At 43.0% G+C, this 27238-nt stretch overlaps 1 protein-coding gene across 5 annotated transcripts in view; it reads left to right on the top strand.

The window, feature by feature from the left end:
- Nucleotides 1-26985, top strand: part of tmem71 (transmembrane protein 71) — an 81785-nt gene extending 54800 nt beyond the window's left edge. For 3 of the 5 annotated variants that reach the window (XM_063067458.1, XM_063067465.1, XM_063067478.1), the window contains 6 exons: nucleotides 5201-5392; nucleotides 5671-5739; nucleotides 7411-7486; nucleotides 8060-8124; nucleotides 8211-8278; nucleotides 22094-26985. In XM_063067458.1, the coding sequence (XP_062923528.1) occupies nucleotides 5201-5392; nucleotides 5671-5739; nucleotides 7411-7486; nucleotides 8060-8124; nucleotides 8211-8278; nucleotides 22094-22141 (518 nt within the window). In that variant the 3' untranslated portion in view covers nucleotides 22142-26985. The remainder of the gene's footprint in view (nucleotides 1-5200; nucleotides 5393-5670; nucleotides 5740-7410; nucleotides 7487-8059; nucleotides 8125-8210; nucleotides 8279-22093) is intronic. The other 2 variants (XM_063067472.1, XM_063067486.1) reach the window with 2 other exon arrangements.
- Nucleotides 26986-27238: the final 253 nt, after the last annotated feature.

Below are 27238 nucleotides of genomic sequence, written 5' to 3'. Positions count from 1 at the left end.
TCAGCTAATTGTAAAACAGTAAAAAAATAAGTAAAAAAAAGTTAGCTCAATTAAAATACACACAGAACAGAACAAAAGCCGGAAAGTATATATTAAAAAAAAACCACAATAAACCTCAAACTCATGAATAGACACAGCAACAAAAAAAAATAGGATTATTAACATAAAATGATTATAAAAAGCAAAACAGAATAAAATTTAAAAAAAACTACAAAATTTAAGGCCGCACAGGAAATACGTAAGATGACAAAAGGGAAGTAACCACTCAGAATCCCCTGGGAAAAGAAAGAAATGACGCATTAAAAAGAAAGTTTAGCAGCCATATTAAGAAATCGAAAGTAAACTTTTCTGCCCAAATAGGGCACAGAAAAGTTAAAACCAACCAATTCACAGCCTCCGATCAACGGAGAAAATTTAAAAAAAGACAATTAAGATGTTGAAGATGAAAGTTGATCCAGATAACTCTGGGCATCCGATGGAGAATCAAAAAAACGAAGGGCTCCATCTAACATGCGAATCCTTAGACGTGCAGGGTACAGCAGCGCTGGTCTTAAATCCATCTTATAGAATTCCGACATCACGGATCTGTAACGGACCCGTTGGTCCCAGATTGGTTTACTGAAATCTTCCACGAATCGGAACTTAAGATCCGAAAAATCAATGAAACCTTTAGATCGAGCGAATCGAAACAGTCTCTCCTTGTCTTGAAAGTAATGAAAACGTAAGATAACATGCCTCGGTCTATCTGACCTAGACGAGTATGATGGGATTCTGTGAACACGATCCAGTAGCGGTGGTTGGTCAGGAAATACAGTAGGGAATGCATCTTTTAAAAGTTGGGAGAAATATTTCATAGGGTTGTTAGCTTCCACGGCTTCCCTGACGCCAATCATTCGTAAATTCTGCCGTCGCATTCTAGATTCCAAGTCAGAGTTTTTAAAAGTCAAAAAGTCAAGTTTCTTCTTCATTACATTAATTGTTTCTTCGACTTTCCCCATCTTAAGCTCACTTTGTTGCGCGGATTTTTGAAGATCAGATATAGCCGACTGATGTTCCGCAATACATGTTTGCATCTTATCAATTAAATCGGCAATTTTCTGGAACTTAGTTGAGATTTCCGTATGAATCAGGTCTTTAACAAAGCCCATAATTTCTGTACGAATCATCTCCCTAACAGAGGTTGAAATTTCCCTCTGAATTAACTCCGATATCGCTTTCAAAGTCACCGGTGATTCAGTCGGAGGGAGATCCGTAGCTTTCGGTTTAACCGGAGGTTTACCATCCTTGCCGTCTTTCCCGTTCTTAGACATAGCCGATCTCAGTATCATCCAATTGTCAGAGAATTCAGTTTAATTCAAAGTATTGTAAAAATTGATGCCTTAATAGTTAATTAAAGTATAGCTGACCATAGAGAGAAAAAACTCAGAGGTAATGGAGCGAGTCAAGAACGCGACTTCACTCCATGAGCGCTACCGGAAGTCTCCCCTTTCTTGTAGCTTTATTTGTTGCCTTTTGTTGGATTTTAAAAGCTTCCCAATCATCCAATTTCCCATTCATTTTTGCTGCCTTATATGCCCTTTCCTTGGCTTTTATACAATCCTTAACTTCCTTTGTTAGCTATGGTTGCCAACCCCTGCCATTTGAGAACAACTTCTATTGACATATCTATCCTGCGTCTTGTGAACTAGTCACAGGAACTTCAGCCTTCACTGCTCTGCCGTCATCCCTGCCAGTATCCTCCTCCAATCCACCTGGGCAAGCTCCTCTCTCATGCCTCTGTAATTTCCTTTATTCCATTGCAATACAGATATATGTGAATTATGCTTCTACCTCTCAAATTGTATATGAACTCAATATTGTTATCATCACTGCCTCCTGTGGGTTCTTTTACGTTAAGTTCCCTACTAAGATCTGGGTTATTACACAACACCCAATCTAAGATAGCCTTTCCCTGAGTAGGCTCAAGCACAAACTGCTGCAAAAAGCCATCTCGTAGCCATTCAACTGTCACGTACCCTGTGACAGGTTAAAGAGCCAGCAGAGATAGAAAACACTTTGGAGTCCAGTATTGCTATTAACTAATGGAATTTATTACTAACTACGCAATATGGTAATATAAATGCAGAGATATCAGACAGGTTAGCAATGATTATATATACAAGTAAGTGTGGAAATATATGAAAACCAAGCTTCTTCAAGTCTAGGGATAAATAGATAGTCTTATGATGATGAGTAAAGATCACTTCAATTCGTGGTATTGACTTGAGTACTGATAGAGAGAGAGAGGGAGAGATTTGAGTCTTCAGGTGAGCTGATGCCATTGATCTTCCCGTTGTCCTCCGAAATCCTTTAGAAGTCACCAACTATGACCACCACAAAGGGGACCATTCTTCTGTGGTGGAGCTATTAACCCACAAATAACTCCCCACCAGTCACTCCCTTTTCACACTGCGAGAGCTACTGATCGATCCTCCAAAACCCACCTTTTCTGTGGGCACAACAAAGCTCATTCAGTGTCTAAAACCATGTGTCTCCAGGTCTAGCAGCTGACCTTCTATTTATCTCACTGTGCTGAATACCAGCTGTCCGTCAAGCAGCCTCTCCCTCCTCTCTCTGTAAGAACACGGAAGCTGCCAGTGTCCTTGTGGAACATATAAATAAACTGTGAGCAGTCTTCATCTCTCTCTCTCTCTCTCTCTCTCTCTCTCTCTCTCTCTTTTTTTAACAAGGTGTCTGTGTTCCACAACACTCTCTCTCTCTCTTTTCAAAAGCACAGTTCATATGGGTACTTCAGGACCCCGTCACACAACAAATTCCCTCTCTTGCAATCCGACACCAACCTGATTTAGCCAATCACCTTGCATGTTGAAGACCCCCATTATATTCGTGTCATTATCTTATTACATGCCTTTCCCAACTCCCTTTGCAATCCCAACTCCCCATCTTGGCTACTATTTGGAGGCCTATATATGATTCCCATAATGGTTTTTTGCGCCTTTCAGTTTCTTAGCTCCACCCACAAAGGCTCAACATTCTCTGACCCTATGTCACCTCTTTCTAAAGATGTAATTCCATTTCTTACCAACAGAGCCATACCATTGCCTATGCCTTCCTGCCTGTCCTTTTGATATGAAGTATATTAAGCTCCCAACTCTGGCCTTCTTTCGGCTATGACTCAGTGATGCCCACAATGTCATACCGACTGATCTTTAATTCCATTGTCCACCTTATTCTGAACACTACTTGCATTTAAATACAGCACCTTCAGTCCTATATTCTTTACCCTTTTAAATTTTGCCTTTGTGATACAATTTAACTCTTTGCTGCACCTGCATTTGTACCCAATCATTGGCTCATCCTTCCATACATTCATGCTACACCCATCATCAACTTCCAAACTTGCTGGTTCATCCTCAGCTCTATCATACTGGTTTCCATCCCCCTGCAATATTAGGTTAAACTGCTCCCAACAGCTCGATTAAATCTGCCCGCAAGAATATTAGTCCCCCTTGGATTCAAGTGCAACCCATTCCTTTCGTACGGGTATGTATACAATCTTAGTGTTTGAGCATTTTCCTTATTGCTTGTACACTTATTTTTATACACACATTCTTTCTCTCACTCTCCTTTTTCTCCCTCTGTCCCTCTGAATATACCCCTTGCCCATCCTCTGGGTCCCCCCCCTTGTCTTTCTTCCCGGACCTCCTGTCCCATGATCCTCTCGTATCCCCTTTTGCCTATCACCTCTCCAGCTCTTGGCTCTATCCCTCCCCCTCCTGTCTTCTCCTATCATTTTGGATCTCCCCCTCCCCCTCCAGCTTTCAAATCCCTTACTCACTCTTCCTTCAGTTAGTCCTGACAAAGGGTCTCGGCCTGAAACGTCGACTGTACCTCTTCCTAGAGATGCTGCTTGGCCTGCTGCGTTCACCAGCAACTTTTATGTGTGTTGCTTGAATTTCCAGCATCTGCAGAATTCCTGTTGTTTTTGTATTTCATCTTTACTTTAATGACTTTTCCAGTTGTAATAATGAAAGGGGAGAAGGCAGGAGATTGGGGCTGAGAAGAAATTTGGATCAGCCATGACAAAATAGTGGAGCAAACATGATAGGCTAAATAGCCTAATTCTGATCCTGTATCTTAAGGTCTTATGGTCAACTATGCTGCCACGACTCACTGCTCCCTTTTTCTGCTCGGTCAGTGGACCTGAGTGAAATACCCTCCTCTCAAACTTCCATGTTGGATTGGTCGCTGCTTAAACCTAACTTATTTTTATTGGTCCTAGCCAAGTGCCTGATTCTGCACAATCCAACATTCTGTGGCATGCAGAATGTCCCGACTGCCCCAGCTTGCTTCTTTTGAACTCCCTTTCCTGCTGCACAAAATCCAACATCTTCTAATGATGTGGTGCTTGGGGATAAAGTTAAACAGCCAAATTGTCCTGTACCTCATTGTTTGTCTGCACTTCCCATTCTCCGTGGCAGCATTTTGCTCGTTTTACCTCAATGCACTGTGTGATGATCTGATCTGTATGTAAGACAATGACCTAGGCAGCAGAGCGGCAGAGATCCTGCACGTTAAATGTCTGGAGTTGGGAAGCAGAACTTCCAAGGTGGTAATCTGCGGATTACTCGCAGTGCCGCGAGCTAGTGAAGGTGAGAGCAGGAAGGTAGCGCATCCAGTGAGTTCAGAGCTGAAGTCGGAACAAATTGAACTTGTACTTCAGTATATGAAAGACAAAAAGATCAGTGAGAAGAAAGTTAACATGATTGGTTAGAATCTGCAACCTGGTGACTGTGAAGTCGATGCAAAAAGCAAACTAGACATTGAAAAGAGTTATGAATGGATACTTGAGGGGTGATTACCTGCAGGTGTACAAGAAAATGGGACAACTGAATTGGCCCACAAAGTGCCAGTATAGACTTGGCTAACATAATGATTCTCTGATTTTAAACATTTTGCATCCAAAGATGTTGATAATGGGACTGTACTGAAAATACTTAGCTGACTGTTTCCTATACAAATAGATATGACTTTCATTTAGACTTTTCTGTTTTTAACTGAGAACACCAGTGCTTGCATCATTTTCTTTTCCTGCCAGTAGAATGTACTATTGTGAGAAAAGAGAGTGTAAATCTTTAAATATCTAACAGATAAAGATGTGTACAAGGTTATAATGCTAGAACATGCTTTGTGATTACAGGACAAGGTAGTGTGGATTTGTCCAGGACTGATAAATCTTGGTTATTAGAAGAAGCTCAACCTCTCATTGATGCTGAAGTTTTCTCCACTGAAGATCTACTGATAGACAGATCACAAAGATTCTTGGATCTTCCTTCTCATTCCCAGATCCGACCAGCAAAGTACTGCGTCAATAATGCGACAAATAGCCCAGGTGAGATGAGCTGTAAGTGATGTAAGAAGCGTGAACCGTTCCTGGGCAGGCTGTTTGGTAGTGAGATCAAGTGAGGAATAATCATCTTTTTGATTATCATCATTCATTCTGTTGTATTTTGTTTTACTAATTCAAATGTTCTAGTTGACCCACTCCTAACCCCCCCTATCTGTTACCCCTGTCACTTCACTGTAAACACTTTAAGCCACTTTTTATAATGTTGTTTATATTGTAAATACACGCTGGTATTTATGTGATCTCTCTGATCTCTGTCTCAGAGGCCGATGTTAGGCTGTCTTTAAAGAGGGTGAACCCTCGCAAGGCGGACAGTCCCAATGGAGTACCTGGTAAGGCTCTGAAAACCTGTGCCAACCAACTAGTGGGAGTATTCAAGGACATTTTCAACCTCTCCCTGCTATGGGCAGAAGTTCCCACTTAAAGGCAACCAGTGCCTAAGAAGAATAATGTGGGCTGCCTTAATGACAATCGCCCGGTACCACTCATATCTACAGGGATAAAATGCTTTGAGAGGTTGGTCATGACTAGACTGAACTCCTGCCTCAGCAAGGACCTGACCCACTGCAGTTTGCCTATCACCAGAATGGCTCAATGGCAGATGCAAGCTCAGTGGCTCTCCACACGGCTTTAGACCACCTGGACAACACAAACACCTCTGTCAGGATGCTGTTCATTGACTATAGCTCAGCATTTAATACCATCATTTCCCCCTCCCATTTCAGACAGTTATGAAACCAGTTAGAATTCTCTCCACAGTACATCTGTAGAAACTTGCAAGTGTTTTTGGTGACATACCAATTCTCCTCAAACATGTAATGAAACATAGCCACTGTTATGCCTTCTTTTCGGGTAGATGGAGCTCGTCAGCCTGGGAAGGCAGTCCATCTAAGAGAGGGAAAACTCTGATTTCAAACCTCCGCTGCCTTGCGGCCATACTCACTCATGGGAAAGGCTTCGGGAGTAAACCCTGAGGACAAATCCGGAGCTGGAGTCCCTAAGGCAGTCCGACGTTGCCTGCAACCTCGTTCTGGCAACTCCGGCGACGACACTGGTGCCAAGCTGTATCGGCCCTTGCCCTTCCCTTGAACAACGTCAGTGTCATGGAGAGGGGAGACGCTGCATGGGCAGCTGCCAGTCTTCCATACAACCTTGCCCAGGCCTGTGCCCTGGAGACCTTCCAGGCGCAGATCCATGGTCTCACGAAACTAACAGATGCCACCATGCCTTCTTTGTAATTGCATCAATGTGTTGGGTGCAGGACAGATCCTCAGAAGTGATGACAGTCAGGAGCTTGGAACTGCTCACCCTTTCCACTGATGACCCCTGGATTTGGACTGGTGTGTGATCCGTTGACTTCCCCTCCATGAAGTTCACAATCAATCCTTTAGTCTTATTGATTTTGAGCAACCTAATGGATGTTGGGTCTAATATTTCAATACAAGGTTCTTTCAGAGATCAGGGAAGAGGCACAAATCTTGTTGCTTCATGATCATTGTATTAAGTGTTGATAGAACAAAAGAAAAGGAGCAGAAGCCGGTAGCAGAGGGGTTAAAGACAAAGAGACTAAGATAACGCCCAGCATGGAGCAGACACTTTTCTACTACAGAGATAAGGAAAATTCCATTCGCGTCTTTAGATAATAGTTAACCAATGAGAAAGCACTTATTCAAATTCTGCAGTACCAAATTAACCAATGGGAAAGCACTCACTCAAATAATATAGAGCAAAGAAGCTTCCAGAGCTTTCCAGAATCATACTTTGCATAACCACTCAGTTCATACGAAACTTCCAAAAAATACAAGCAGATAATAAATTATTAAATTTCAAAGAAAATAACAATTAAACAGTCTAATCTAAGAATTAAGCAGTTGGATCCAACATTGTAAATATATATGGCAACTACAGTTGATTGTGTTACTAGTTAAGTTAGCCACATTTTTACTAAACAAACCATTAATGCTGTATCACTAATTAGAAGGTGTTTCTTGATTCTATTTCAGATTTAATAACCATCAGGAACTACTTCTCCCACCTGATAATTCTGGCCCTCTCCATCGCCATCACTGTATTCGCAAGGTTTGCTCATTTTAAGATTGACTGGAAGTTCTGACTTGATTTTAGTTTCATTGTTAATCCTCACTGTGATGTGTGACAGATTTGAGTCGGTTTACCGACCCTCTGTCCACTCGTCCTTTCTGTGGCCAGGCAGAGATGTGTACTATGTGTACATCGGGTGTGTGATGTTGCAGCCTCTGAATATCTGAAGGGACAGCTCCTGACGTTCTGGCTGCACGTCAATCCTCCACTCCTGCTCCACTGTTACTCAGTATTGAGAGGAAGCGGGCCGCTGTGTGGCTCTCTTGTTTGTCCTGATCCTGGGCCTGGACCAGATGGCCAGTTATGAGTCCGAGTCACGGGTAGTTGAGAGCGCTGCCCGAACTAACTACCTGCCCTTCTTCCAGGGTTCCTTTCATGCCCAGGTGACCTCAGAGAGGGAGCATGTGGTCATTATGAGTACAATGGGCCCCTCAGGGAACTTAGTGTTTCATAGGCAATAGGAACTGTATTTTAATTTGAAATTGTTAACGGTTTTGTAAACCCCCGAACATGTCATTTGAATAACATTTTGTATATTTGTAAAAAAACCAGGTGCTTTCTCGGAGGAGTGATTGCTGCACTGATCAGTACCACACTGCTGTTTGCAACCGTACTGAGTACGTAAACATCTTGTGCAGTCATTTCCTTCTGACTTCCTACACTCATGTTAATGGTGAATTACAGTGCACCTTTCCTTTTCCAGCTACAGCAAGATCAGCATATCCTTATTTCATTAAATCACAGAAGATCCTACAACAGACACAGGCTGAGGTAGGGATGCCTTTTTATTGTAGACTGATACTTTATACTTTATTGTCGCCAAACAATTGATACTAGAACATACAATCATCATAGCGATATTTGATTCTGCACTTCGTGCTCCCTGGATTACAAATCGATAGTAAATATTAAAAATTTAAATTATAAATCATAAATAGAAAATAGAAAAATGGAAAGTAAGGTAGTGCAAAAAAAAAAACCGAGAGGCAGGTCCGGATATTTGGAGGGTACGGCCCAGATCCGGGTCAGGATCCGTTCAGCAGTCTTATCACAGTTGGAAAGAAGCTGTTCCCAAATCTGGCCGTACGAGTCTTCAAGCTCCTGAACCTTCTCCCGGAGGGAAGAGGGACGAGAAGTGTGTTGGCTGGGTGGGTCGTGTCCTCGATTATCCTGGCAGCACTGCTCCGACAACAGACTGATGGGAACTGTTGAACGGTTGCACTGAAATACTTAAACCCTAAGCAGGCGCAGTCCCTAACCCGGTGGTAAGAAAGCAGTTATTGTGTACGCCATAAGACACTGGAGCAAAATGAGGCCATTTGTCCCACTGAGTCGAATCTGCCAATCCATCTTGGTTGACTGAGGAACACCGAATGGGCAGGAAGAGGAAAATAAAACACAAGATGCTGGAGACATTTAGCAGGTGAGGCAGCATCACTGCGGAGAGAAGCAGAGTTAGTTTTTCAGGTTTTCAGCAGAACCAGGAAGAAAGAGAGGGCAGTCAGTGCTTTTCTTTGTAATGGCCTGTACTTTAATAGTTGTTATGCTCCCCATTATTAAATGCTGCCAATGGTGTGTGCCTCAAATAGCCTCTGACAGCTCCTGTCCTTCACGTGTGGCCTAGCTACTGGGCCTGGCAGGACCGTGTCTACCGACAGGAGTAGAGGCAAAGACGGTTTACTGGCGTCTTAAAACCAGTCACTTCAGGCAGCTCATCTAGGAGAGGGAAAACTGTGACCACAAAGCTCCGATGCCTTGCAGCTATACCCGCTCATGGGGAAGACTCCAGCAGTAAACCCCGAGGGGAAAGATCCAGAATTGGAGAGCCTAAGGCAGACCTACGTTGAGTTCAATGCTGACCGGCAGCTCTGCGATGCCACTGGTGCCAAATTGTGATGGTCTCTGCCGTTTCTTTGGGTGCATCGGCTGCGTGGCAAGAGGGAGATTGCTGTGTGAGCAACAGCTCGCGCTCCATATCATACTGGCCTGGCTGGGATATTGGCTTGTGCATGGTAGCTAGCATGCAGCATCAATGGTCAACCCTAACCAACAGAGACCTTCAGATCTCGAGATTCACTTACGCATGTGGTTTCAATTCCGAAAATTTTTTGATCTTAATCAATTTGTGCTAGCGATTCCTATTATTGGCAATATATTCTTTCTCCCTTCCTCTACGGACCGTGCCTTTCAAATTTGGAAGACTAATGGTATATCACAGTTTTTGGACTTATTTTCAGATGGCTCCCTTATGTCTTTTGAACAGTTATCTATGAGAGGGGATCTCATAGAAACATTTCGAATGTTGAAAGGGTTGGACAGAGTAGATGTGGAAAGGTTGTTTCCCTTGGTGGGTGAGTCCAGGACGAGAGGCCATAGTCTTAGAATTAGAGGGTACCCAGTTAAAACGAGATGAGGAGAAATTTTTTTAGCCAGAGGGTCGTGGATTTGTGGAATTCGTTGCCACATACAGCTGTGGAGGCCCGATCATTGAGGGTGTTTAAGGAGGAGATTGACAGGTATCTAATTAGTCAGGGTATCAAGGGATATGGGGAAAAAGCCAGAAATTGGAACCAGATGGGTGAATAGTTTAGCTCATGGGGGAGCTGCAGAGCAGACTCGATGGGCCGAATGGCCTACTTCTGCTCCTTTGTCTTGTGATCTTGTGAAATACAATTTACCAAGAACACACTTTTTTTTAGATATTTGCAAGTTAGAAATTTCCTAAGTACCATACTTTCTTCCTTTCCGGTGTTACCCCCTACAAATATTTTAGACACTATCGTTAACCTTAACCCATGTCAGAAAGGTGTAACAGCTATTATTTATAATACTATCATGAAACTTAGGATAGCTCCATTCGATAAGATTAGGACTGACTGGGAAAAGGAATTGGGTCTTACTATCCTGGCGGAAGGTTGGGCTCATATTTTACAACTTGTTAATACTTCTTCTATCTGCTCCAAACACTCCTTGATTCAATTTAAAGTTGTCCATAGAGCACACATGTCTAAAGATAAATTAACTCGTTTTTACTCTAATATTAACCTTTTTTGTGATAGATGTCATGGGGAGATTGCTTCCTTGACCCATATGTTTTGGTCTTGTCCTACTCTGGAAACTTTTTGGAAAGACATTTTTAATATTATCTCAAAGGTTTTGAATAGTGATATTTCTCCCCATCCTATTACTGCTATCTTTGGATTACCTAAAACCTCTAGTAATTTATCCCCCTCAGCGCGTAGAATGATTGCATTTCTTACTTTAATGGCGAAAAGATATATTCTACAACATTGGAAGGAGATTAATGCCCCAACTACGTTTTTTTTTGGTTTTCTCAAAAAAACTGTCTAAATTTGGAAAAAAATCAGAAGTAATCTTTATGATACTTCAGTTAAATTTGAACAGACCTGGAGATCTTTTATTCAACATCTTCATTTAATGTAACTTTTTTTTTCTCTCTGATCATATAGACACTCCCTTCGTGGATTTTATCTTTTACTAGTGGAGGTCTGGTTTGAGGACGTGATTGTTTAAGCTGTTTAAGTCTACTTTGTACCCAGTTAGCCCATTGCTTTGCTTTGCTTTGTAGGTTAGTTGCACGGTGGGTTTTTTTGGGGTTTTTTTTTTCTACTTTATTGATATATATATGGAAAATTAGTATACAACTATATACCTTGTTATTTTATAACTAACTTACATAGTTTGCATTGTTTTTTTGTATTAATATTACTTGTATATTTATATTGTAACAATGTATTGGTTGCTATATGTTTTACCTTTTGTGTACTAATTCAATAAAAAGATTTAAAAAGAAAGAAAAGATCTCGAGATTCCAAAAGCTGAGAATAAACTCCTGTGCTAGACGAAAGAGAGTTGAACTAGAGAAGGCAGAATCACAACATAGCTCTATTCAGTCACTGCTTTCCTGCGATTTCTGGCATCAGGCTAATTTCTGATTAACATGGGAACTCAGTGCCATTTGATCTAACTCTGAAGGAATGTGCAGGACTTCTGCTCAGTGAAATATGGTGTTGTGCCACACAAAGGCCAAGAAATGCCAGTGCCAAAATTAATTCTTGTTAAGCAACAAGAATAAACGTGGTCATGTGAATCCACTTGAACAGATGATCCTTTGTTTCACCAGCCTTGAGCCTGCCTTGCTCATCAGCCTTCGGGCCTTACCCAGTTCAGAAACATTGACGTGAAGGGTCTCATATCAGGCCTTCTTAACTGTCAAAACATCAGGCTAAGCTAAGGCCAGAAGACCATAGGATATAGGAGCACAATGAGGCCATGTGGCCCATCGAGTCTGCTCCGCCATTTCATTATGACTGATCCAATTTTTCCTCTCAGCCCCAGTCTCCCACCTTCTCCCTGTAACTGTTCATGCCCTGACCAATCAAGAATCTATCAACCTTTGCCTTCAATATAAATGAAGACTTGGCCTCCACATCTGCCTGTAGCAAAAAAATTCCGCAGATTCACCACCCTCTGGCTAAAGAAATTCCTCCTCATTTACTTTCTAAAAGCTCACCCCTCTATTCTGAGACTGTGTCCTCTGGTCTTAGACTCTCCCACCATGGGAAGCATCCTCTCCACATCCACTCTATCAAGGCCTTTCACCATTTGATAGGTATCAATGAGGTCACCCCTCATTCTTCTGAATTCCAGTGAATACAGGCCTAGAGCCATCATTTGATATGACAAGACTTTCAAACCTGGAATCATTTTCGTGAACCTCCTTTAAACCCTCTTCAATTTCAGCACATCCATAAGGGGCCCAAAACTGCTCACAATACTCCAGGTGAGGCCTCAGCTTTATCAAGTCTCAAAATTATATCCTTGCTTTTATATTCTAGTCCCCTTAAAATGAATGCTAACATTTCATTTGCCTTCCTTACCACAGACTCAACCTACAAATTAACCTTTAGGGAATCCTGCACAAGCTCTCCCAAATCCAAACATGCCTCATTTTTTATATTTGTTCTCCATTTAGAGAATAGTCAACCCTTTCATTTCCTCTGCCAAAGTACATGACACTTTCTGACACTGTATTACATCTGCCACTTTTTGTCCAATCTCCAAATCTAAGTCCTCTCTACTTCCTCAAAACTACCTGCCCTCCACTCAACACACATCAAAGTTGCTGGTGAACGCAGCAGGCCAAGCAGCATCTATAGGAAGAGGTGCAGTCGACGTTTCAGGCCGAGACCCTTCGTCAGGACTAACTGAAGGAAGAGTGAGTAAGGGATTTGAAAGTTGGAGGGGGAGGGGGAGATCCAAAATGATAGAAGACAGGAGGGGGAGGGATAGAGCCGAGAGCTGGACAGGTGATTGGCAAAAGGGGATATGAGAGGATCATGGGACAGGAGGCCCGGGAAGAAAGACAAAGGGGGGGGGACCCAGAGGATGGGCAAGAGGTATATTCAGAGGGACAGAGGGAGAAAAAGGAGAGTGAGAGAAAGAATGTGTGCATAAAAATGAGTAACAGATGGGGTACGAGGGGGAGGTGGGGCATTAGCGGAAGTTAGAGAAGTCAGTGTTCATGCCATCAGGTTGGAGGCTACCCAGACGGAATATAAGGTGTTGTTCCTCCAACCTGAGTGTGGCTTCATCTTTACAGTAGAGGAGGCCGTGGATAGACATGTCAGAATGGGAATGGGATGTGGAATTAAAATGTGTGGCCACTGGTAGATCCTGCTTTCTCTGGCGGACAGAGCGTAGATGTTCAGCAAAGCGGTCTCCCAGTCTGCGTCGGGTCTCGCCAATATATAAAAGGCCACATTGGGAGCACCGGACACAGTATATCACCCCAGCCGACTCACAGGTGAAGTGTTGCCTGCTGCGTTCACCAGCAACTTTGATGTGTGTTGCTTGAATTTCCAGCATCTGCAGAATTCCTGTTGTTTGCCCCTCCACTCATCTTTGTATCATCTGCAAACTTTGTATTCAACTTGAGCCTGAGGCTCCAGAGGGTTCCTGTACTGTGGAAGATGTCCTGCCTCGTCCCTGTGCCGAAGACGCCACGCCCCAGCGGCCTCAATCACTACAGACCGGTGGCATTGACCTCCCACATCATGAAGACCCTGGACAGACTTGTTCTGGAGCTGCTCCGGCCTATGGTCAGGTCACATTTAGATCCTCTCCAGTTCGCCTACCAGCTCTGACTAGGAGTTGAGGATGCCATCGTCTCAAGCCAGCGAGCACTGTGAGGGTCATGTTTTTTGACTTCTCCAATGCGTTCAACACCATCCGCCCTGCTCTGCTGGGGGAGAAGCTGACAGCGACGCAGGTGGATGCTTCCCTGGTGTCATGGATTCTTGATTACCTGACTGGCAGACCACAGTACGTGTGCTTGCAACACTGTGTGTCCGACAGAGTGATCAGCAGCACTGGGGCTCCACAGGGAACTGTCTTGTCTCCCTTTCTCTTAACCGTTTACACCTCGGACTTCAACTACTGCACAGAGTCTTGTCATCTTCAGAAGTTTTCAGATGACTCTGCCATAGTTGGATGCCTCAGCAAGGGAGATGAGGTTGAGTACAGGGCTACGGTAGGAAACATTGTCACACGGTGTGAGCAGAATTATCTTCAGCTTAATGTGAAAAAGACTAAGGAGCTGGTGGTAGGCCTGAGGGGAGCTAAGGTACCGGTGACCCCTGTTTCCATCCAAGGGGTCAGTGTGGGCATGGTGGAGGATTACAAATACCTGGGGATACGAATTGACAATAAACTGGACTGGTCTAAGAACACTGAGGCTGTCTACAAGAAGAGTCAGCGCCGTCTCTATTTCCTGAGGAGACTGAGGTCCTTTAACATCTGTCGGACGGTGCTGAGGATGTTCTACGAGTCTGTGGTGGCCAGTGCTATCATGTTTGCTGTTGTGTGCTGGGGCAACAGGCTGAGGGTAGCAGACACCAAAAGAATCAACAAACTCATTCGTAAGGCCAGTGATGTTGTGGGGATGGAACTGGACTCTCTCACGGTGGTGTTTGAAAAGAGGATGCTGTCTAAGTTGCATGCCATCTTGGACAATGTCTCCCATCCACTACATAATGTACTGGTTGGGCACAGGAGTACATTCAGCCAGAGACTCATTCCACCGAGATGCAACACAGAGCATCATAGGAAATCAGTCCTGCCTGTGGCCATCAAACTTTACAACTCCTGCCTTGGAGGGTCAGACACCCTGTGCCGATAGGCTGGTCCTGGACTTATTTCATAATTTACTGGCATAATTTACATATTACTATTTAACTATTTATGGTTCTATTACTATTTATTATTTATGGTGCAACTGTAACGAAAACCAATTTCCCCCGGGATCAATAAAGTATGACTTTGCAACAAAGCCATCAATTCCATCATCCAAATCATTATGATGAAAGGTAAAAAGAATCAGTCCCAACACAGAGCCCTGTGGAACACCACTAGTCACTAACAGCCAACCAGAAAAGGCTCCCTTTATTCCCACTTCAAAGTTGCTGGTGAACGCAGCAGGCCAGGCAGCACAGTTGAGAGATCTCTTACTAGCTCTTCCTTCAGTTAGTCCTGACGAAGGGTCTCGGCCTGAAACGCCGACTATACCTCTTCCTAGAGATGCTGCCTGGCCTGCTGCGTTCACCAGCAACTTTGATGTGTGTTGCTTGAATTTCCAGCATCTGCAGAATTCCTCGTGTTTACTTTATTCCCACTGTTTGTCTGCTGCCAATCAGCCACGGATTTATCCATGTAGAATCTTTCCTGTAATACCATGGGCTCATAGCTTGTTAAGCAGCCTCATGTGTGGCACCTTGTCAAAGGCCTTCTGAAAATCCAAGTATACAACATCAACCAATTCTCCTCTGTCTATCCTGCCTGTTATTTCTTCAACGAATTCGAACAAATTTGTCAGGCAAGATTTTCCTTGAGGAAACTGTGCTGACTATGGCCTATTGTATCATGTACCTCCAAGTACCCTGAGAACTCATCCTTGTAATCTAACACCTTCCCAACCTCTGAGGTGAGACTAACTGGCCTATAGTTTCCTTTCTTCTGCCTGTCCGCTTTCAGTGGAGTGACATTTACAGTTTTCCAGAACTCCAGAACAATTCCAGAATCTAGTGATTCTTGAAAGAATATTACTAATGCCTCCACAATCTCTCCAGCCACCTCTTTCAGAACCCTGGGATGTACACCATTTGGTGCAGTGAAGACTGATGCCAAATACTGATTCAGTTGGTCCACCATTTCCTTGTCCCCCAGGACTACCTCACTGACATTATTTTCCAGTGGTCTGATAGCCACTTTGCCTCTCTTTTACACTTTACGCATCTGAAGAAACTTTTGTTATCCTCTTTAATATTATTGGCTTGCTTACTTTTATATTCCATCTTTCCCTTAATGACATTTTTGATTGCCTTCCATTTGTTTTTAAAAGCTTCCAAATCCTCTAACTTTCCACTAATTTTTGCTCTATAATGGGCCTCATTTTGTTTTTTCTCATCAGCCACAGTTGAGTCATCTTTTCTTCAGAATACATCTTCCTCTTTGGGATATATGTATCCTGTGTCTTCCAGATTGCTTCCAGAAATTCCAGCTATTGCTCCTCTGCTATCGTCCCTGCCAATGTTTTTTCCTATCAATTCTAGCAAATTCCTCTTTCATGCCACTGTAATACAGTATTGATACATCTGAATTTCAGCTTCTCCTTCTCAAATTTTAGAGTGAATTCGATCATATTATGATCATTTGCCCCCCAGGGTTATATAACCATATAATATATATAACCATGTAACAATTACAGCATGGAAACAGGCCATCTCGGCCCTTCTAGTCCGTGCCGAACGCTTACTCTCAACCAGTCCCACCGACCTGCACTCAGTCCATAACCCTCCATTCCTTTCCTGCCCAAATATCTATCCAATTTAACTTTGAATGACAATATCGAACCTGCCTCAACCACTTCTGCTGGAAGCTCATTCCACACAGCTACCACTCTCTGAGTAAAGAAGTTTCCCCTCGTGTTACCCCTAAACTTTTGCCCCCTAACTCTCAACTCATGTCCTCTTGTTTGAATCTCCCCTGCTCTCAATGGAAAAAGCCTATCCACGTCAACTCTATCTACTCCCTCATAATTTTAAATACCTCTATCAAGTCCCCCCTCAACCTTCTATGCTCCAAAGAATAAAGACCCAACTTGTTCAACCTTTCTCTGTAACTTAGGTGATGAAACCCAGGTAACATTCTAGTAAATCTTCTCATAACTCTTTCCATTTTGTTGACATCTTTCCTATAATCTTTTACCTTCAGCTCTCTAATCAATTCTGGTTCACTGCACCACACCTAACCTGGAACAGCAGATTCCTGAGTAGGCTCAACCACAAGCTGCTCCTAAAAGTCATCTGGTTGGCACTCTAGAAACTCCCCCTCCTGGAATCCAGCACCAACCTGATTTCCCCATCTCCCTGCACATTGAAATCCCCCATGACTCTTGTAACATTACCCTTTTGGTACATTTTTTTTTGGATCTCCCATTGTAACTTGTAGATTTTTTTTTAGTCAGAGAGTGGTGAATCTATAGAATTTGTTGCCACGGGCAGCAGTGGAGGCCAAGTCATTGGGTGTATTTAAGGCAGAGATTGATAGGTACCTGATTAGCCAGGGCATCAAAGGTTATAGTGAGAAGGCGGGGGAGTGGGACTAAATGGGAGAATGGATCAGCTCATGATAAAATGGTGGAGCAGACTTGATGGGCCGAATGGCCAGCTTCTGCTCCTTTGTCTTGTGGTCTTATGGTCCACGATGTTTCAGGATGTGTGCACAATATCCTGAAATGGGAGAGTGAGCAGCCAGAAGTTGTGGTACATGTTGGTACCAACGACATCGGTACAACAAGGGAGGAGGTTCTGAATAAACAATACAGAGAATTGGAAGGAAGCTGAACAGCAGGACAACAAAGGTAGTCATCTCAGGATTACTGCCTGTGCCACGTGACAGTGAGCATAGGAATAGAGTGATGTGGGAGATGAATGTGTGGCTGGAGAATTGGAGCAGGGGGCAGGGATTCAGATTTCTGGATAATTGGGACCTCTTCTGAGGCAGGTGTGGCCTGTACAAAAGGGACAGGTTGCACTTGATTCTGAGGAGGACCAATATTCTTGCGGGCAGGTTTACTAGAGCTGTTGGGAGTGGTTTAAACTAATATTGCAGAGGGATGGGAACCAGTATGATAGAGCTGAGGATGAGCCAGCAGGTTTACAAGTAGATGATGGATGGAACAGGAATGTAAGGAAGGGCAAGCCAATGATTGAATACAAATGCAGACAAAGCAAAGAGTTAAATTGTACCAGGCAAAATTTAAAAAGGCCAAAATTGCAGGACTGAAGGTGCTGTATTTAAATGAACATAACATTCGAAATAAGGTGGATAACCTCCTGGCGCAGTTAGAAATTGGTCAGTATGACGTTGTGGGCATCACTGAGTCGTGGCGGAGAGAAGGTCATAGTTGGGAGCTTAACACCAAAGGATATTCTTTGTATCGAATGGACAGGCAGGAAAGCATAGATGGTGGTGTGATTCTGTTGGCAAGAGATGTAATTATATCCTTAGACAGAGGTGAAATAGGGTCAGAGAATGTTGAATCTTTGTGGATGGTGTTAAGAAATTGCAAGGGGAAATCAACCATTACGGGAATCATATATTGGCCTCCAAATAGTAGCCAAGACGTGTGGTTGAGATTGAAAAGGGAGCTGGAAAAAGCATGTAATAAGAGCAAAGACACAATTTAATGGGGTATTTTAATATGCAAGAGGATTGGGAAAATCAGGTTGGTGTCGGATCGCAAGAGAGGGATTTGTTGAATGCATATGAGGTGGCTTTTTGGAGCAGCTTGTGTTTGTGCCTACTCAGTGAAAGGCCGACTTCGACTGGGTGTTGTGAAATAACCCAGATCTTATTGGGGAGCTTAGTGTAAAGAAACCCTTAGAAGGCAGTGATCATAATATGATTGAATTCATAATGTATTTTGAGAGGGAGAAATATAATTCACATGTATCAGTATTGCAATGGAATAAAAGGAATTACAGAGACATGAGAGTGGAGCTTGACCAGGTGGATTGGAGAGGGATACTGGCAGGGGTGGGGTAGATGATGGCAGATCAGTGATGGCTGAAATTTCTGGCAATAGTTCACAAGGCGCAGGATCAATATGTCTAACAGAGGAAGAAATTCTCAGGGTAGGCAACTGGCTGACAAGGAAAGTTAAGGACTGCATACACGGCTAGGAAAGGGCATAGAAGGTAGCAAAAGTTAGTCAGAAGTTGGATGATTGGAAAGCTTTAAAATCCAACAAAAGGCAACTAAAAATTATTAAGAAGGGAAAAGATTAAATATGAGGGCAGACTCGCCAGTGATATTAAGCAGGATACCAAAATTTTTTTCAGTTATATAAAGAGTAACAAGGAGGTGAAAGTTGATATCGGACTACAAGAAAATGATACTGGTGAGGTAGTAATGAGGGACGAAGAAATGGCAGATGAACGTAATGGGTACTTTGCATCTGTCTTCACTGTGGAAGACACTAGGTGTGCACCAAAGGCCCATGACTATCAGGGAACAGGAGTGAGTGCCTTTGTTATTACAAAGGAAAAAGTGCTAGGCAAACTCAAAAGTCTTAAGGTGGATAAGTCACTTGGACCAGATGGACTACATCCCAGAGTCCTGAGAGAGGTTGCTGAAGAGACAACAGATGCATTGGTCATGATCTTTCAAAAATCACTTGATTCTGGCATGGTCCCAGAGGACTGGAAGATTGCAGATGTCATTCCACTCTTTAAGATGGGAGGAAGGCAAAAGAAAGGAAATTATAGGCCAGTTAGCCTCACCTCAGTGGTTGGGAAATTGTTGGAGTCTATTATTAAGGATGAGGTTCCAGGGTACTTGGAGACTAATGATAAAATAAGTCAAAGTCAGCATGGTTTCTGTCAAGGGAAATCTTGCCTGACAAATCAGTTAGAGTTCTTCGAAGAAGTGTCAAGCAGGGTGGACAAAGGAGAGGCAGTAGATGTCATTTACTTGGAATTTCAGAAGCTGTTTGATAAGGTGCCACACATGAGGCTGCTTAACAAGATAAAATCCTATGTCATTACAGGAAAGATACTGGCAGAATGGCTGACAGGCAGGAGGCAGCGAGTGGGAATAAAAGGGGCCTTTTCTGGTTGGCCGCCTGTGACTAGTGGTGTTCCTCAGGGGTCAGTATTAGAACCACTGCTTTTCACATTGTTTGTCAATGATTTGGACAATGGAATTGGTGGCTTTGTGGCAAAGTTTGCAGCTGATACAAAGATAGGTGGAGGGGTAGGTAGTGCTGAGGAAGCAATGTGATTGCAGCAGGACTTGGACAGACCGGAAAAATGGGCAATATGGTGGCAGATGGAATACCGGTGTATAATGATGCATTCCGATAAAATGAACAATAGTGTGGACTAGTATCTAAATGGGGAGAAGGTTCAAACATCAGAGGTACAAATGGACTTAGGAGTCCTTGTGTAAGACTCCCAGAAGGTTGAGTCAGTGGTAAAGAAAGCAAATGCAATGCTGGCAGTTATTTCAAGGGGAATAGAAGATAACAGCAAGTAGATATTGCTGATCCTTTATAAGACACTAGTCAGGCCGCACTTAGAGTTTTGTCAACAGTTTTGGGCCCCATATCTCAGAAAAAATGTGTTGTCATTGGAAAAAGTCCAGAGGAGGTTCACGATGATGAATCCAGTTTAGTCATAGTCATAGTCATACTTTATTGATCCCAGGGGAAATTGGTTTTCATTACAGTTGCACCATAAATAATAAATAGTAATAGAACCATAAATAGTTAAATAGTAATATGTAAATTATGCCAGTAAATTATGAAATAAGTCCAGGACCAGCCTATTAGCTCAGGGTGTCTGACCCTCCAAGGGAGGAGTTGTAAAGTTTGATGGCCACAGGCAGGAATGACTTCCTATGACGCTCTGTGCTGCATCTTGGTGGAATGAGTCTCTGGCTGAATGTACTCCTGTGCCCACCCAGTACATTATGTAGTGGATGGGAGACATTGTTCAAGATGGCATGCAACTTGGACAGCATCCTCTTTTCAGACACCATCGTCAGAGAGTCCAGTTCCATCCCCACAACGTCACTGGCCTTATGAATGAGTTCGTTGATTCTGTTGGTGTCTGCTACCCTCAGCCTGCTGCCCCAGCACACAAGAGCAAACATGATAGCACTGGCCAGCACAGACTCGTAGAACATCCTCAGCATCGTGCGGCAGATGTTAAAGGACCTCAGTCTCCTCAGAAAATAGAGACGGCTTTAATGTGAGGAGCATTTGGCAGCTTTGGGCCTGTACCCACTGGAATTTAGAAATTTAGAAGAACGCAGGTGTGGGGGGGTCTCATTGAAATCTACCGAATGTTGAAAGGACTAGATAAGGTGGATGGGGAGAGGATGTTTCCTGTGGTGGGGGTATCAAGAACTAGAGAGCACAGCCTCAGAATTGAGGGGCAACCCTTTAGAACAGAAGTAAGGAGAAATTTCTTTAGCTGGAGAGTAGTGAATCTGTGGAATGCTCTGCCACAGACTGCGGCGCAGGCCAAGTCCATGGGTATACTTAAGGCAGAAGTTGATAGTTTCCTGATTGGTTGGGACGTCAAACAATACGTTGAGAAGGCAGGTGTATGGGGTTGAGTGGAATCCGGGATCAGCCATGATGGAATGGTGGAGCAGCCTCGATGGGCTGAAGGCCTAATTCTGCTCCTACGTTTTATGGCGTAGGCAGTATTACCAAACCTTCCCACTAGTATATTAGTCCCCACGCAGTTCAGGTACAAGCCATCCCTTCTGCGTAGGTCACACCTTCCCTGGAAGAGAGACCAGTAATCCAAAAATGTTATGCCCTCCCTCCTATACCAACCCCTTAGCCACATATTAAACTGTGCAATCTTCTTAGTTCTGCCCCCACTAGCACATGGCACAGTTAGCAATCCTGAGGTTACAACCTTGGAGGTCCTGCCCTTTAACTTAGCACCTGATTCTCTGAACTCCCTAAATGTATTTATTTTAAATTTCAATGGCTTCTTTCTGTCATATTGATCTTATCAATATTTTAATCCTTTGTAAGGAAGTCACATCAAACAAAGACTGAAGTAAGTTTCCAGTAACAATGATTGTAATTCAGGGAACTGCCCAATGCAAATATGGGAAAGTAGTGCTGGAGTGTAGGCAGTAGAGATTAGTTAGCCATTTACTTCCTAATTTAATTGGTGTTGCACAACATTGTGAGTCAGAAGGGCCTGTTCCTGTGCTGTGCTGTACTGGTCTATGTCCTGTGTTCTATTGGAGTGAGACTCACTACGAGGCCTCCCTGATGAGCTGTCTGCTTCCTCTCCCTCTTCCTCTTCCTCAGTAACTCGCATCCACTCCATCTGCACCTCCCTGTTCCGATCAACACACCAAAACACAAGCTGACCGTCTCTGAATCAGAATCAGAGTCCGCTTTATTACAACTGACATCTATCTTTATATTTGGTAACCGTCTAATGTAACTCTAACTTTTTTTTCTTCCAATAGGCTATCAAGTATAAATGTAACTTGGCTCTTCTACAAGAGAAGCAATGAAAGGCTCGGAAATGTCTGGAAAATTTTGATGAACTAGTGCAAAGCATTCAGACCAAGTTGGCAACCTAATCCTAACTGGTTTATGAATATACTTACATGAGGGTCCCCCTATATGATGCCTATTCTACCCATTGCCAATAATGTTCACTCTCTCTTGCCCCCTCTGCAAGCTACTCAATTGTATTTAAAACACAAAGGAAAGGCCATATGGGCAGTTAACTACCACCTGGTCAATGGAGACAGAGGAAAGGCATTATGGGCAGTTAACTACCACCTGGTCAATGGGGACGAAACCAGCTAAACAATCTGCAAGGTGTAGCTTTCTAACGTTTGTAAGCCTTTGCCAAAGTTGGGCAGCAGACAAGTTTAGGAGCAATAAGTCCTTCTATTTGTCGAGATGAATTCACCAACTGACATGCTGGACTCCTTTCCTACTTGACAACAGACGTACCAGAAGCAGGGAGCTGTTTGAGGAATTGCATGATTTCTCTGAATACTTCACCTGATCAGAAGCCAACTAGGGTAATAACCTGCTGTCCAAATCACTCGCCTCCATTATTTTGAATATGGAAGAGGGATTGATGGTCACAAGATCATTGAAGGGATTATGAACACTCTCCAGGGTCATATTGTCAATGACCAAATAAGAAATTAAGACCATAAAACATAGGAACAGAACCAGACCATTAAGCCCATCAAGTCTTCTCTGTCATTCCATCGTGGTTGATTTCTACCCCTCTCCTGCCTTCTCCTGTAACCTTTAACATCCTGACTAAGCAAGAACTTATTAATCTCTACTCGAAGTATACCCAATAACTTGGCCTCCACAGCCACCTGTGCCAATGAATTCCTCAGATTCATCAGCCTCCAGCTACAGAAATTCTTCTTCATCTCTGTTTTAAAGGGTTGTCCCTAATGGGTGAGTTGTAAAGGATAGAGCTGTCAGTCTTGATCTTAGAGGCTCGTAACAGCAGCAAATGTAAGGCACCCAATTTATCTTCACCATGTATTGAGGTTGTACTGAACTATTTTGGTAATGGGACATCACTTAATGGACATAGAAAGAATATACTCAGCAGATTGAAATGTACATCCATGAAGAGCTACAGGCAACTTTTTTTAAATGACTCCAGTAAATTTAATTTCATATCTGGGGATGATTGCCAGATCCATTCCTTATGGGTTATTGCTTCCAAAACCGATTCATTTGTGCAGCAGCTCCTCATGTAGATGCCACTTTTCATGAGCCCTTGGTGGAGAGTCTGGTACTTTACCCCCGTTCATCCAGCCTGATACCTCTTTAAACGTGATGCTTGTCACCACCCTTCTGGCCAGTTAGGTCGAGACCCCAACCAGGTCTCTGCTGATTCCCAGCCCCACCCCCAACTCCCTTCTAGATCACCTACTGGTTAATTCCCTGCCTCCTGGTTATTTACATTTGTTTGCCCTGTTTGTGCCTCAGAGCAGGATCAGATATTATTTCACTGGCCTATGTTGTGAAATTTGTTGTTTTGTAGCAGCAGTATATTCCAGTATATAATAACACAAATATAAATTACATTAAGAAAAATATGCATAATAAATAAGTAGTGCAAAAAGAGAGCCAATAAAAGGAGGTGAGGTAGTGTATGTTGTCCATTGAGAAGGGGAAGAAGCTGTTACCAAGATGTTGAGTGTGTGTCTTCAGTCTCCTGAATAACCTCCTCGAAAGTAGCGATGAGAAGAAAGTGTGGCCAGCAGGTGAGGGTCCTAATGACAGATGCCATGTTTTGAGGCTAGAGCCCATGAGAGAGCCCACTGAGCCCGCAACTCTCTGCATCTGTTTCTGATCCCGTGCAGTCCCCCTCCATACCAGATGATGATGCAACCAGTTGGAATACTCTCCATGGAAATCTGTGGAAATTTGTGAGTGTCTTTGCTGGCATACCAAATCTCCTCAAACTCCTATAGCTGCTGGTGTGCCTTCTCTGTAATTGTATCAGTGTTTTGGGCTCGGGATAGGTCTTCAAAAGCATTGACGTTCGGGAACTTGAAACTGCTCACCCCTTCACCTGCTAATGGCAAAGTAGTACAACCATGGCTAACAAGGGAAGTCAAAGTTAACATAAAAGCAAAAGAGAGGGAATACACCAAAGCAAAAATTAGTTGGAAGACAGAGGATTGGGAAACTTTTAAAACCCTACAGAGAGCAATTAAAAGAATCATTTGGAGGGAAAAGATGAAATATGAAAGCAAGCTAGCAAACAATATCAAAGTGGAGAGTAAAAACTTTTTCAAGTACAGTATGTAAAAAGATAAAAGGGAGATGAGGGTGGATATAGGACCACTAGAACATGATGCAGGAGAAATAATAACAGGGCCAAGGAGATACCAGATGAACTACCTGAGTATTCTGCATCAGTCTTCACTACGGAAGACACTGGCAATGTGCCAGATGTTGAAGGGTGTGAGGGAAGAGAAGTGAGTGCAGCTACCATTAGAAGGGAGAAGGTGCTCAAAAAGTTGTAAGACCTAAGGGTACATAAGTCGCCTGGGCCAGATGAACTGCACCCCAGTGTTCCAAAAGAGGTAGTGGAAGAGATTGTGGAGGCATTAGTAATGATCTTTTAAAAAAATCACTGGACTCTGGCATGGTGCCAGAGGACTGGAAAATTGCAAATGTCACTCAATTCTTTAAGAAAGAAGGAAGGCAGCAGAAAGGAAATTATAGACCAGTTAGCCTGATCTCAGTGACTGGGAAGAAATTGGAGTCAATTGTTAAGGATGAGGTTATGGAGTACTTGGTGACACAGGACAAGATAAGACAAAGTCAGCATGGTTTCCTTAAGGGAAAATCTTGCCTGATATACCTGTTGGAATTCAATGAGGAGATTGCAAATAGGATAGATAAAGGGGATGCAGTGGATGTTGTATATTTGGACTTTCAGAAGGCCTTTCACAAGGTGCTACACATGAGGCTGCTTAGCAAGTTAAGAGCCCATGGTATTACAGGGAAGTTACTGGCATGATTAGAGCATTGGCTGATTGGTAGGAGGAAGCGTGTGGGAATAAAAGGATCCCTTTCTGGTTGGCTGCCAGTAACTAGTGGTGTTCTTCGGGGGTTGGTGTTGGGACCACTTCTTTTTGTGCTGTATTTAGATGATGGAATAGACGGCTTTTCTGCTAAGTCTGCAGTGGATACAAAGATTGGTGGAGGGGCAGGTACTGTTGAGGAAACGGGTAGTGTTGAGGAAACAGGTAGGCTGCAGAAGGACTTGGATAGATCAGGAGAATGAGCAAGAGAGTGGCAAATGAAATGCAATGTTGGAAAATGCGTGGTCGTGCACTTTGATAATAGAAGCAAATATTCAAAATATTTTCTAAATGGAGAGAAAATCCAAAAACCTGAGCTGCAAAGGGACTTGGGAGTCCGTCTGTAGAACACCGTAAAGGTTATAGTCATAGTCATACTTTATTAATCCCGGGGGAAATTGGTTAACTTGCAGGTTGAGTTGGTGGTGAGGAAGGCAACTGCGATGTTAGCATTCATTTCAAGAGGTCTAGAATACAGAGAAGGGATGTGATGCTGAGGCTTTATAAGGCACTGGTGAGGCCTCACCTTGAGTATTGTGAACAGTTTTGGGCCCCTCATCTTAGAAAAGATGTGCTGACATTTGAGAAGGTTCAGAGGAGGTTTACAAGGATAATTCTGGGAACAAAAGGGTTATCATACAAGGAATGATTGATGGCGCTGGGTCTATACTCACTGGAATTTAGATGGATGATGGGGGTATCTCATTGAAACCTTTCAAATGTTGAAAGACCAAGACAGAGAAGACATGAAAAGGATGTTTCCCATGTTGGGGGAGTATAGGACAAGAGGGCACAGACTCAGGATAGAGGGGCACCCATTTAAAACAGAGATGTGGAGAAATTTCTTTATCCAGAGGAGGGTGAATTTGTGGAATTTATTACCACAAGCAACTGTGGAGGCCAGGTCATTTGGTGTATTTAAGGCAGAGCTTGAAAGGTTCTTGATTGAACATGGCATCAAAGGTTACGGGGTGAAGACTGGGGAATGGGGCTGAGGAGGGGAAATGATCTTCCATGATTGAATGGAGGAGCTGACTTAATGGGCCAAATGGCCTAATTCTGCTCCTATGTCTTCCGGTCTGATCCCTCAATGAGGACGGGTGTGTATTTCCTTGTCTTCCCCTTCCCCAAAACCATAATGAATTCCTGATCTTTCTGATATTGAGTGCAAGATTGCTGCATCACTCATCCAGCTGATCTATCTTGCCCTATACACATCTTCATCACCATCTGAAATTCAGCCAACAATAGTCATGTAATTGGCAAAGTTACAGGTTGTGTTTGAGCTGTGCCTAGCCACAGTTGTGGGTGTAGATAAATTTGCTGATATATTACTCAAGATAAATTTCATTAGTTCCTTGTGTTCCCCTTTCTGTTTTACAATATGTCTGTTTTTTTTTTAAAAAAGCTTGTTAGAAATTGTTCATTGATTCCATTTTCCTTGTGTCAGTTATTTAAATGCAGAATTAAGCAGTGATTGAACAGTTGAAAACTTTACTAAAATTGATTGGATTGTTGTCCATTGGAAATGCTTTTGCCTTCCCTCTACACCTTCAGATTTGAATTTGCTTTTCTTAGCATATGAGTGGACAAGCATTCTGTACTGAGGATCCATGAGTTATGTTATGGACCTCCTAGAATGTGCAAAACCTCCAAGATTTTATGTCTGATGCTCTCAGAATGTTTTCACAAATGATGACTAATAAGAATGTATGTACTTATATTTAATAGATACCCTTCTAAAATAGTGAATGTATTAGAAATTTGTAAATAAAGAGTTTTAAATAATTTGGTAAAGTTCTGTAATATTGCATTTTAAGTTACTTTGACAATGTGATGCAAGATGGGTAGAATGCATCAAACCTGTCCATCTTCATGTGCTTTGTGGTCACAACATTGAGACCGTGACGGTGAACTTATGTTTGTAGATCATATGGATGTAATATGCATTGCTCATAGAAACATAGAAAGTAGATGCAGGAGTAGGCCATTCGGCCCTTCGAGCCTGCACCGCCATTCAGTATG

The sequence above is a fragment of the Mobula hypostoma genome, chromosome 1 (genome assembly GCF_963921235.1).
Source record: "Mobula hypostoma chromosome 1, sMobHyp1.1, whole genome shotgun sequence".
Lineage (NCBI taxonomy): Eukaryota > Metazoa > Chordata > Chondrichthyes > Myliobatiformes > Myliobatidae > Mobula > Mobula hypostoma.
This window is presented reverse-complemented; position numbering and strand designations above follow the sequence as displayed.